The sequence below is a fragment of the Zootoca vivipara genome, chromosome 15, assembly GCF_965207765.1.
Source record: "Zootoca vivipara chromosome 15, rZooViv2.hap1.1, whole genome shotgun sequence".
NCBI lineage: Eukaryota > Metazoa > Chordata > Lepidosauria > Squamata > Lacertidae > Zootoca > Zootoca vivipara.
Genome location: NC_142598.1, coordinates 2,212,376 through 2,224,521, shown reverse-complemented (window position 1 = coordinate 2,224,521; position 12,146 = coordinate 2,212,376). Strand labels below are relative to the sequence as shown.

At 44.3% G+C, this 12,146-nt stretch overlaps 1 protein-coding gene across 1 annotated transcript; it reads right to left on the bottom strand.

Annotated features, from left to right (window-relative positions):
- Positions 1-10,739: 10,739 nt before the first annotated feature.
- LOC118078867 (olfactory receptor 5C1-like) lies at positions 10,740-11,675 on the bottom strand. The gene has a single exon (XM_035102878.1). The coding sequence runs from the start codon at positions 11,673-11,675 to the stop codon at positions 10,740-10,742; it is 936 nt and encodes a 311-aa protein (XP_034958769.1).
- Between the last annotated feature and the right edge of the window lie 471 nt (positions 11,676-12,146).

Here is a 12,146-nt window from a genome sequence, read left to right as displayed (position 1 = left end):
TCGACTACGTCAGACCAACACGGCTACCTACCTGTAACAATTGAAAAACTGGTAGGAGAAAATTAACATGCTAAATTTTTCTGTAACTGGATGCAGTTACAGAAACAGGAGCAGAGCCTTGGCTATTGAAATGAACCATCTAAGAGTACAAAGCAGAGAAAGGCAACCTGTGGCCCTCCAGATGTTGTTGGGACTAGAACTCCCATCATCCCTGACCATTGGCTGTGTTGGCTGGGCCTGGTGGGAACTGGGAATCCAGCAACATCCAGAGGGCCCTTCTCTAATATTGTATAAAGATGTTTTGCATATTACTAGTCCTATGTCTGTTACAGTTATCAATTCACAATTGTACCTGAGGATGCTTTAATAAGGCTGAAACAGCCAGTTAGCAGATGTGTGTGACAGTGTTATTCATAATACCCTGCCAATAATACAGTAATTTTAAAGTCTGGAAAATCAAAGGCATATTACCAGCACTGGGAGCATTCCAGGAGACCCTGTGGTTAACTTTTCAAAACTGCCATCCCAAGAACATTTTAAGTGCCAAAAAGGAGCAAAAAATAGGCTTCTGGTGGAGTTGTAAATCAACCAATGATAGATTCCTCAGCTGTTTCCACTTAGATGAAACCTAATGAGAATGGCTCCACGTTTTATGTGACAGTCATGTATGCTGCAGGACATTGCTGTTTCTGTTAGGAAATAACTACGGAATACCAATTATTCCTGGAGTCCCACATGTGTGGGAAACTGCAAAAGAAAAATGGCCGACTGTCTGAATTGAAAATGTGTGGGACTTGGCTCTAGTCAAAAGAGCCCCCCCCCCAAAAAAAACCCCAGTATACACCATATTGGCCTGAATATAACCCACACTCACCCCCGCCCCCAATTCCAACCGTGAAAAGTTAAAATGCGGCTTAAAATTGTGGCCTTACAAAAATGGGCTTTTATGATATCGCTGCTGAAACAGACATATGGTAAAACAGAACAGGTGTGAGTGCCTGCGGAATTTTAAAGGTGTGGCTTATATTCGGGTACCACCAGGGGCGTAGCAAGGGGCGGTCTGTCCTGGGTGCCACCCTTGAGGGGGTGACACTCAGCGCCCCCCTGCGACTCCCAGGCCTCCCTGGCCCGCCCCTCGCCTCCCGTGGCTCCGCCCAGCAGGAAGGAAGAAGCAAAGCGTGCACCGGCCAAGCAGGTGAGTGAGCAAGTCAGCCGCCGCTGCACTGAGTGAGGCTTTTTACCAGGAGGCTGGAGGCTGGCGGGGAGAAGCATCCCCTCCCGCCACCCGCCGGCGGCACCGCTCCCAGCTCCGTCTTTTGGGGGCAGCGTGAGCAGTGCCGCTGGCACCCCGCTACATAGCATGCATGTGCAGTGTCGCTACGTAGGGTAGCGATGCCCCGCCTCTGGATGTCTGTCATGTTTGCCGCTCCGGGTGCCCGAGCGGCTTCTGACGCCAGTGGGTGTGACTTATATTCAGGTCAATACGATATGTACCGTTTGCAAAGCATGAAGGAAAATGGTTCTTAGGCTCCCACTCTCTGTGAAAGGCTCTACCACTCACAGAGTAATTGGACCACAACCTTTTGTTGTTGTTTAGTCGTTTAGTCGTGTCCGACTCTTTGTGACCCCATGGACCGGAGCACGCCAGGCACTCCTGTCTTCCACTGCCTCCCGCAGTTTGGTCAGACTCATGTTGGTGGCTTCAAGAACACTGTCCAACCATCTCGTCCTCTGTCGTCCCCTTCTCCTTGTGCCCTCCATCTTTCTCAGCATCAGGGTCTTTTCCAGGGAGTCTTCTCTTCTCATGAGGTGGCCAAAGTATTGGAGACTCAGCTTCAGGATCTGTCCTACCAGATTTTGTCCTTCCATTCTGTTTCCTGATTTATCAACATGGAATAGTGTGTTTGCATAAACTTAATATTTAATAATTTAATAATTATGTGTTTGCATCAATTTAATATTTCATTTTCCTTATTCTTTATTTGGCACTTTAACCAATTATCTCATTTTTAATCAGTTCTATTATTTCTAGTTTCTTTTGATCTCTTGTCTTCTGATAAGCATTTTGTTGAATAAAAAACCTCTCATTACTGCTTTACTCGCATCCCATAAAACACTTAATTTTATTTCTTGATTTAAATTTATATCAAAATAATACCATTTAGGGTAAAGGTTAGAGTTGGGTTAGAATAAGAGTTAGGGTTAAGAATAAGTGTTAGGGCTAGGTTTAGATTCAGGGTGAGGTGGAGGGTTACGCTTTGATTAGGATTAGGGCTACAGTTAGGTTTTGGTTCTGATTCACTGGAATCAGCCCCAAAGCAGCAAATTAAACAGAAATAAAAATAAAAAAAACTAAGCAGAACAACCGAAAACAAACAAAACAACCAGAAATGAAAAAAACAATTGAAAAGAATAAAAAAAACTAGCTGAACGCAAAAAAGAACCAAAACCTAGCAGAAAGTAGCAGAACCACAACAACCCGCCCAAAGTATGTAAATTCACTAGAAACACGTATATTAAGCAAAACCACCAAGAACAAAGAAACACCGAAGATGCAAGAAACGAATTGAAAAGAATCAAAACCAGCTGAAACGCACCAAACAAATGACCAGAAATCTCCCAGAGAAGCAAATTCACTAGAAAGACAAAAACTTGGAATACCACCAAAAATATCACAAAGCATAAAAAACTAAAAAAACAAACGAAAAGAAGCAGAATCACCAGATATAGGCCTATATATTGTACATTTACCAGATATACAAAAACTAAACAAAACCAACCAAAATTAAGCTTCAAATTACAAGAAAGGAGAATCTGACTAAACACCAGGAAGAACTTTCTGGCTGTAAGGGCTGTTTGACAGTGGGATAGACTTCCTTGGGAGGTGGTGGACTCTCCTTCCTTGGTGGGTTTTAAGCAGGGGTTGGATGGCCATCTGTCAGGGATGCTTTAGTTGAGATTCCTGCATTGCAGGGGGTTGGACTAGATGACTGAGTTGACTTCGCACCTTTCTTGATTCCAAGGCACTGGGCAATGTGATGAGACTACTGCTGCTGTGCAGTCCTGTTTTTTAAATAAATGTTTTCCTTTTCAGATAGTACAGGGCATGGTGAAATAACAATTAATAAAACCTCCCCTTCAGTAGTTTCAAGCACTACTACAGGTTCCACATAATATCTGTACTGCATTGTTTACTGTGACAGCACCTGCACTTTGGAACTCCCCGCCTATTGCAACAAAGTGTGTGCGGTTGCTAGACTCTTTTCGGACACCTGCTAAAAGCATTCTTCTTTAGGCAAGTTGAAGTAATTTTAATCTTAATATTTTAGCTTTTGTATGTTTTAAAGTAAGGTAAAGGTAAAGGGACCCTTGACCATTAGGTCCAGTCGTGACCGACTCTGGGGTTGTGGCGCTCATCTCGCATTATTGGCCGAGGGAGCCGGCGTACAGTTTCCAGGTCATGTGGGCAGCATGACAAAGCCGCTTCTGGCAAACCAGAGCAGCACACGGAAACGCCGTTTACCTTGCCGCCGGAGTGGTACCTCGAACTGCTAGGTTGGCAGGAACAGGGACCGAGCAACGGGAGCTCACCCCATTGCAGAGATTCGAACTGCCGATCTTCTGACTGGCAAGCCCTAGGCTCTGTGGTTTAACCCACAGCGCCACCTGCGTCCCTATGTTTTAAAGTAGGATTGTTAATTTTTCTTGATTTTACTGCTGTGGTGTTTTGTTTTGTTTTGTTTTTTGTTTTGGTAAACCACTTTGCAGGTTTTTTAAAAGAAATATTATTAAACAAACAAACAAACAAACAAACAATAAATATAAATAAAACAACACAAGCCAAAACACAATCCATCCTGTAGATTTAAGTATCTGTCCATTGTCACCTGCTTGTTATCAGAGGCCCAGAATCCACATTCCTTTGTAAGAAAATATGAAATACCAGTAACGTAAAACCATTTTGCAGGCAAAAATAAAAATAAAAATATCAGTGTGTGTGTGTGTGTGGGGTGTGGGTATGTGTGACAAGAATTTTTTTGCACCGGGTACCACCTGACCTTCCTACACCTCTGCCTAGGTGCCTGGTCACAAGTTGAGGAAAGCCCAGGGGCAATTATGTTGTAAACTGCCCTGTGATCTTTGGATAAGGACTGGTATATAAAATCATCACCATCATCATCATAGCAGCTCATTTCTCCTTGAATGTGCTTTGTTTTTTCTGTCCTAGGTCCCATTGTGCTGATTAGCATGCATTGCAGCTCAGGGCATTGTTACAAGTGACTGTCTCTGTGGATTATTTATTATTGTTGCGTCAGCTTCTTGTAGCTCTGGGACTGCATTCTCCTGGTGCAGAAAGTGTAGTGGAGTAGTTTCAGATCTTGCCTAATTAATGGAAGGCCAAGGATGATAACTTTTAATTAGATCTTTCCCCAGTTGACCTTCTTTCATTTCTTTTCACTGCCATTGTTTCCCCTCTCTGCTGTGTTAAAGAGACCCTTTGGCGGTGGGTGAGCTGAGTGGGCACCCAGGATGCTGAACTGAGGGATTCCAAGCTCAGCTCAGTGGCTGCGCTTCTTAATGTACTGCCTACAGTGAGTTAGGGTGTCAAAAGGCAGGTGTGTCACTGTCCATGAGCTTTTTCCTCAAGGTTCTACAAGTTGTTTGGGTGCTAACCACAAAAATGATCATCCTTCAACTAGCTTTAAAGTACGTTTCCACTTTGATGTCATTTGTTTTAGGCAAATGTTTTACTTTGAGGCAATGTTACCAATGTTACCAAGTACTCAGTACTTCAAATACAGTTTACACTGAACTAACACAGCTGTTCCAGTGATAGCGCATAAAACCAAAATCATGTATCATCAAAACACACTCACCCTGCACCTTGAAACATTGTTCCAAAGATCTCTCCTCTCCCGGGAGGGGAGACTTTGCGGGCAGGACCCGCTTCTTGCAGCAAGCAGGGTGTGTGTGTATCGGCCCCCTGCTACAGCCTGTCCCTGCTGCCTGCAATAAGTTTTCCCAGTTTTTTTGACATAAAATTAGGTGCCTTGGCTTATATTTGGGTCAGCTTATACTCGAGTATATACGGTAAGTATAATGTCAGGTGGGACTGCCAATGTTTCCCCTCACAATGCCAGCCCCCTTTTATTATTATTATTTTTTAAATGTTTGGCCAAGTGCATAAAGCTGAATTCACACAAGTTAAATTCACATAAGTTAAATGTGCATAAGTTGCAAGTTGACTCTAAAGTAAACCCACAACTTGTGCACATTCACCTTTACACTCTTGGCATTAAAAAAATGGAAAGGGGGTCTGGGTTTTTTGAGTGTGTGGCAGTTCTTCCTGCCATAGAAGCTGACTCCTAGGGGCCAAGGACCCTTCACAACCCTCCTAAGATATTTGAGGAGGCTGAGCCCCACCCCAAGTTGATGGGCATTGTCATTCAAATTGTGTGCATGCATGGTAACATTTGATTGATTATGTGGGGCAGGGCTTACCTGCCCCCCATATTTTACCTGTTTCTCCAAAAATAAGACATACCCATAAAATAAGCCGTAGCACGATATCTAAGCATTTGCACAATATAAGCCATACCCCAAAATAAGACATAGCGATAGGCGCAGTTCTGGAGGGCGCCAAGGAAGAGGCTAGGCTGGACATGTAATTAAAAATAAGACATCCCCTGAAAATAAACCACTGTGGTTTTTTTTAAAGGAAAAATAAATATAAGACAGTGTCTTATTTTCGGAGAAACACGGCATTCAAGTTGGCACTCCTGCCACCCACCATTGCATCCAATAAGTTTTGACTATATGCGATTCTGGCTTTGGGCACAATCCCTGGAGTGTAACCCCCATGTAAATTGCAGGCTTACTATACTATAAATACTGTAGGTACTATATACAAGCTGTAAGAGGTCAACTGGATACCTTTTTTAATTTATAACTTTTCTTTATTATTTTTAAGATAAAAATGGGCATTATGAAAATAAAGATTGCTTACCAAAAGATAGGAATGGCTACAATTATTAAAAGCGGAGCAAGGCAGTTGCTGGACTTGGTTACATGGTTATTACAGCTCTATATTCTGGGGGCAATGGTAGTTTTCAAAGTTATGAAAAAAGAGTAAGGGAAGGAGACTGAAGAAACGGCTACCGTAGCCTGGGAGTCAATGGATCCTGTCTCTTTAAGACCTTGTCCCTCCAGTAGAGGACCTCCTCCTTGTAGCTGAAGAGGGAATGTTGACGCTCTGGGAAGAGAGCTTGCAACAGAAGCCATTTCACCAACATAATAAAGAATGTACCGTGTTTCCCACATTTTAAGACACCGTCTTATATTTATTTTACTCAAGAGGGGTATCTTGGCTGGATCATAACAGGGAAATGATTTTTGATATGAATTTTACAGATGCTGTACAATTGGCTGTGACTGATGCTGCATTAGCCAGATGCTGCCTGAGATCACAATTGGCTTTACCAAATAGCTGTTAAGTACTTTCCTTTGATGCCCAGTTTCTACCTTTCAGGACAAAGGCAAGGTGATAATAGGAAGTTGTCTTTATCTATCTCCTTAATCTCCTCTTTCATATGCATAACCTTTGAAGCCTAGGAATGCAAGTGGTTTGGGTCTCTCAGCAAAACGAGACGGGAGGGGATGTCAGTTTTTTTAAAAACCTGCCCGCGTGTCTGCGAGAGCTCTGCACTTTCCTTGCTGCAGTTTTAATTTCAGTTTGCCTGCCTCACTCTCTGTCTTAGCCATCAAGAGGAAATCAACAGGCAACTCATGGCTGGGCACATAGAATGGAAGGGGGGAAAGGTGGGGGGAAGCGAGAGGTGGGCTGTGTGTGTGTGTGTGTGTGTGTGTGTGAGAGAGAGAGAGAGAGAGAGAGAGAGAGAGAGAGAGAGAGAGGCGCACACGGAGGTCTCTCCCTAAAAGGGAAAACAGCCTTTGCATTCATGAGGCAGTGTCTTCAATCACCCCTCTTTTCTTCCTCGTGCCTTCCTCTCCTCCCCACCGCAAATGCCACTTTTGTTGTCCTCTTCACCAAGTAGAGCTCACATAGTTTGGCTAAAAAAAATATTTTTGAATCCTTTTATTTTAAAAAAAAATGCTCTCAGAAACGGGGAGGGGAAATCACGAGGCTTCGGCAGCCAGCAGCTATGGCTCTTCGGTGCATTTTTACAAGCTTTTCTGTGGAGCGACAGCAAAATGGGGGGAGATTTTTAAGGGGGGGAGTTGGCTGGCGGGAGGGCGGTTATTGCTACCGGTAGTGGATGAAGGGTCTTTCACTATGTCTTATTTTCGGGGTATGACTTATATCACGCAATTGCCTAGAAATCCTGCTATGGCTTATATTATGGCTACGTCTTAAAATAAGGGAAACACGGTAGTGTTGTAGGAGGGTGAACACCATGCACAAGTCCCATGGATCCAGTAATATACAGAGAGGGGAACCGATGCCTTGACCTAACAGGAGCCATTTTTTGCTTGCCAGATACAGAGGTCAAGGAAGGGTAATCCCCACTTGACCCCAGACCTTCACCTGGATACACCTCACCTCTTTTGCATAGCCATTGCCTAAACCCTTTCACAACTTCCCCAGAATCATACATAACAATGCCTTAGCTCAGGAAGCCCCGAGCCGACAGCAATTGCGCATTTTCGCACCAACCCCCCCCCCCCAGGAAGGAGACTTACTGATTCTAAAACCTTCTTTAATTCTACCTGAATAAAACTATGTTGTTGTATAAACCTATCTGTTTGATTCTACTTTTAAAACAAGGGTTTCCTTCTATGTACTCTTCTACGTGTGGTTTCGCTAAACTTCGAGATTTTTGTAAAGTGTCAAAACGTTGCTGTTGCTGAAATATATCCCTCCTTTCACTACTAGTTACTTTATTTCTGTAATACTCTGCGGGACTTTGAGTGTATGCGTACTCTCCCTCTAATATTGTTCCTATGTATTAATTGTTCCTATGTATTAATTGTTCTATGTATTACTTGTATCACATTCTGTCAGTCTCTTCGCATAGTGTAAATTTCCTTGAACAGCTCTATACTTCCTCCCATCCTGACAAGTTCTCTTGTGACCCTCTACCACACTGCCATCTAGCCTGTCTTATGATAATGACACCAATACACAACTCAGTGAAGAAAAACAAGTTCATTCAACACAGGTGTCATCCTGTGAACAAATAAAATGTATGCAAAATCATTATCAGGACTATCACCCCAATTGTCCTGCTAAGGTCCTCACATCGGAAAAACCTATCAAACCTTTGTATTTACCTGATTGCCCTCCACCCAACTGTCTCCCGCCTTTTTCTTGTAACTGAGTAACATTGGGAAGGAATATTATATAAAGTTGGAAGCTCCCTTTGTTCGGGGTTCATCTCGCTCCGTCTTGCTGCGTGAGAGAGGAACCGCTGTTCCAACAGCTTTTTATTTTGTCTTAGAATAAATCGCCTTGCTTTTTAGGAAGTCCTGGTGTGGTCTCTGTCATTTCACTGTCAGTAAGAGCTCCTAATTTGTACCTCTTGCTGAGGTTCTTGGACTCCTCCTGGGTCAGAACCCTTCCTTCTCTGGGTCTTCAAGCCCCCCCCCAATTCCTATTTCATTTGGATGTCAACTCCCTGAGCCTACAGTTTTGTGAGAGCCATCCTTTGAGAGCCATCCAACCCCCTTGACAGGGACTTTATGGGATCTTAGAATTGAAGCACTGAAATCAGAGGCTCCTCACTCTGGGCCCTTTTCTTAGGCAGAAAACATGGAAGTTGCAGGCCTGCTATGTTTTGCAATGCTACACGAGCCATGCAACTTAGAAAAGTGTGAATTTCAAACGGCAGCTATCTTTTGGCTTGTGTGTTGTTTCGGAAAGTGTGTAGTTTGAAATTTTGCCTTTATGTGCAAACAAACAAATATCCTATTCTTTTTCTTAAAAAACAAAACAAAAAAACCCCAGTATTTCAGATCTGGCATAGTGTTTACTTCCCAATGTTGAATATAATTAGTGATGACTAGTGAGTTTTTAAAAAATGTAAGTTATCATTTTGTAAGTCAAATATGACCTTTGCTTCTTTTCTAATTCCATGATCTGATATTTCAAAAACTTGATATAAATTTGATATTGACACCTTAAGGCAGGGGTAGGAAACCAATCGCCTCAATCCGGCCCGCGGACGGTCTGGGAATCAGCATGTTTTTACATGAGTAGAATGTGTCCTTTTATTTAAAATGCATCTCTGGGTTATTTGTGGGGCATAGGAATTCGTTCACCCCCCCCCAAATAGTCTGGCCTCCCACAAGGTCTGAGGGACGGTGGACGGCCCACAGGTGAAAAAGATTGCTGACCCCTGCCTTAAAGTCTGACAAATGTCGTTGGACTGCCTCTCTCATCACCCCAGGCCATTGGCCCTGCTGCCAGGGGATGATGGGAACTGAAGTTCAAGACCTTCTAGAGGGCAACTGGTTCCCTGCCTTAAGGCATTGGCACTACACATGCCAATATACACCTTGTGTTAATGTTCAATGTTATAAATGGTTCCCATCTGTCTGTCTTGAGAGACAAAGGAGAAGCGCACCTTTGGGGGTGAGGTCAAGCTGTTGGAGAGTTACATTGCTTGCTGTGGCCATAGAGACTGATACAGGAGAGACATGTTTTGTTGCAGGTGAGGCAGACAAAGGCATCCAGTTTCACTGTTACAATGGCGTTTCTTCTCTCTGTGCTCCTCCCAGCGGTCACTACTGGTCTTCTTCTGGTCACTACTGAGGATACACAACCTGTCTCCAAGCACTGCGGTCACCTGCAAGGGATTCCCATGCAACGGGGTTAATGTTGCCAGCCTTCATGTCACGATTGCAGACATCTTTGTTGCACAGAGTTGGTCTGTCAACAGGCCTGGTATCTGAACACAGCTCCTCGCAGAGCACATCCTTTGAGATCCTACCAACTTCCATTCTGTGGGCATGACCAAGCCAGCGTAGACTTGGTCATGCCCACTGGGAAAGGAGTACAAACATGCTGGGAATGTAGACTGGGGAGAGCACATCTTTGTTTGAGACTGTCCTGCCAAGTAATGTTACAAATAAATGAGTGGAATTCGACCTTGCACTATGTTGATTGTTCTGTCTGCACAAGTCCATCAGCTTGGCAGGTAAAACAATCTGCCTCCCCTCCTTATGTATGCTGCTTTGTGGGTTCTCCTGACCCCCAAGCCAATTTGGGGGTTGCGGGAGGAGAAGAGCTCCATTGCACAAGTGGAAGGGCTTCTGCTGATGGTGTTCATGAGGTGAATCATGCCCATTAAGTGGTTGTTGTTATTTTAAAAACTTTCTACTGTTTGTGTTAGTGTTTTCCCTTCATGACTTTCCTTACACTGATTACATTGGTGTTTAAAATAATTCTCAGTTTAGGATGATTCTAGTAAGATGTCATGCGTTTTTGTCCTTATCTATCTCTGCCCCTCTCTTGATTAAAAAACAAAAATGTTGCTGCTTCTGACAATTCTCTCGAACCACTGACTTGACCAATTATCCCAAGTGTCTTACATGTAGATACTAGAATATGATGGTGACAGTGATGAACATTGAAAATAAGATGAGATTTAAAAGTAAGAGAAAACATAGCAGAAGAAATCCAAGGATATCAATCGGAGGTAGTCTGAATTTTTTTTGAACTACAGCTCACATTATTGGACATGCATGCAAGACTTTTTCCTGGACCTTCCTTCCTCAGCTCAAGAACACCAAGTCCAGTGCCCCCATTTGCCTAGCCTCTTCCTGACAGCCTGCTTGACCTCAGTATTACGGAGACTGTAGATGCCAGGATTGAGGGTAGGGATTACCACTGTGTAAAAGACAGAAGCCATCTTGTCAGCCTGTGGGGCATACGTGCCACCAGGCCGTAGGTACATGAAAATAAGAGTTCCATACAGCACCCCCACAGCTGTAAGATGGGACCCACAGGTGGATATGGCTCTCCTTGACCCTGCTCGCCACACACTGCAGAGGATCATGCCATAGGAAGTGATGATGGCTGCAAGAGTGCTGCTCTGGATGGTTCCACAGACCACATAAAGCAGAAGCTGGTTAAGGTCTGTATTTGCGCAGGCCAAAGCCAGCACTGGAGGGATGTCACAAAAGAAGTGGTCCAAAGTATTAGCATTGCAGAAGGGCAGGCAGAATGCCATGCTGGAGTGGATGGCTCCAGAGGTCACACCAGCTGTGCAGGACACTGCCACTAGGAGGCGACAAAGGCGCTGCGGCATGGCTGCTCCATAGTGCAGAGGGCGGCAGATGGCTGCATAACGATCATAAGCCATAGCAGCCAAGAGGCAACACTCAGCATCAGAAGCAGCTGCGAAGAAGAACATCTGGAGGGCACAGGCGGGGAGGGGGATGGTGTCATGTCCTTTCAGAAGGCCCAGGAGCAACTTGGGGGCCACGGTGCAGCAGGAGCACAGGTCCATCAGGGCCAGGTGGCTCAGGAAATAGTACATGGGAGAGTGCAAGGATTGCTCAGCCCTGATGAGAATGGCCAAAAACAGGTTCCCGGCCAAGCCAAGGAGATAGATGAGCAGGAAGAAGCTGAAGAGAAGGAGCTGAAAGTCACGGTGGGAGGTGAAGCCCAGGAGGACAAACTCTGTTACCACAGTGGCATTATGATGAGCCATTGGATCTGTTGGAGGGGAAAACGACTTTGAATCATTTCTTCCGCACATTCCATCAAGAGAGCAGACCCAGCCCTCCTTTTATTAATGATAAATAAATAATGATTAATTATTATTTTATTGCTCAACCCTACATGCTCAGTCATTCCTCAACGAGGATGCCCCACTCTCCTCCACTAGGAGAAAATAGAAACTCATAGCCCTGGGCATGATTTACCACCGAGCCGTTCAGAACCACAGCCTTCATTCAGCTATGAAAGATAAAGATATGGGATGACCATTGTTTTCAGCTCCAATATTCAGAGGAAGGGAGTGTATAGGGTATTAGGTAGTATCTCTGGTGGAGGACACATGGTGCTCCTTCTGGAGTAGTTGGTCCACCTTTGGTCCCTACCCTGCACTCAGCTCTCACGTGTGGCTCCTAGAAGCTTTCAGCATGCAACAGTGGCTGCACCCTGGAAATGGTGTTGACTG

Bases quoted from the DNA above. Each gene is read 5' to 3' on its own strand.
- LOC118078867 (XM_035102878.1), bottom strand. From the start codon at position 11,675: ATGGCTCATCATAATGCCACTGTGGTAACAGAGTTTGTCCTCCTGGGC.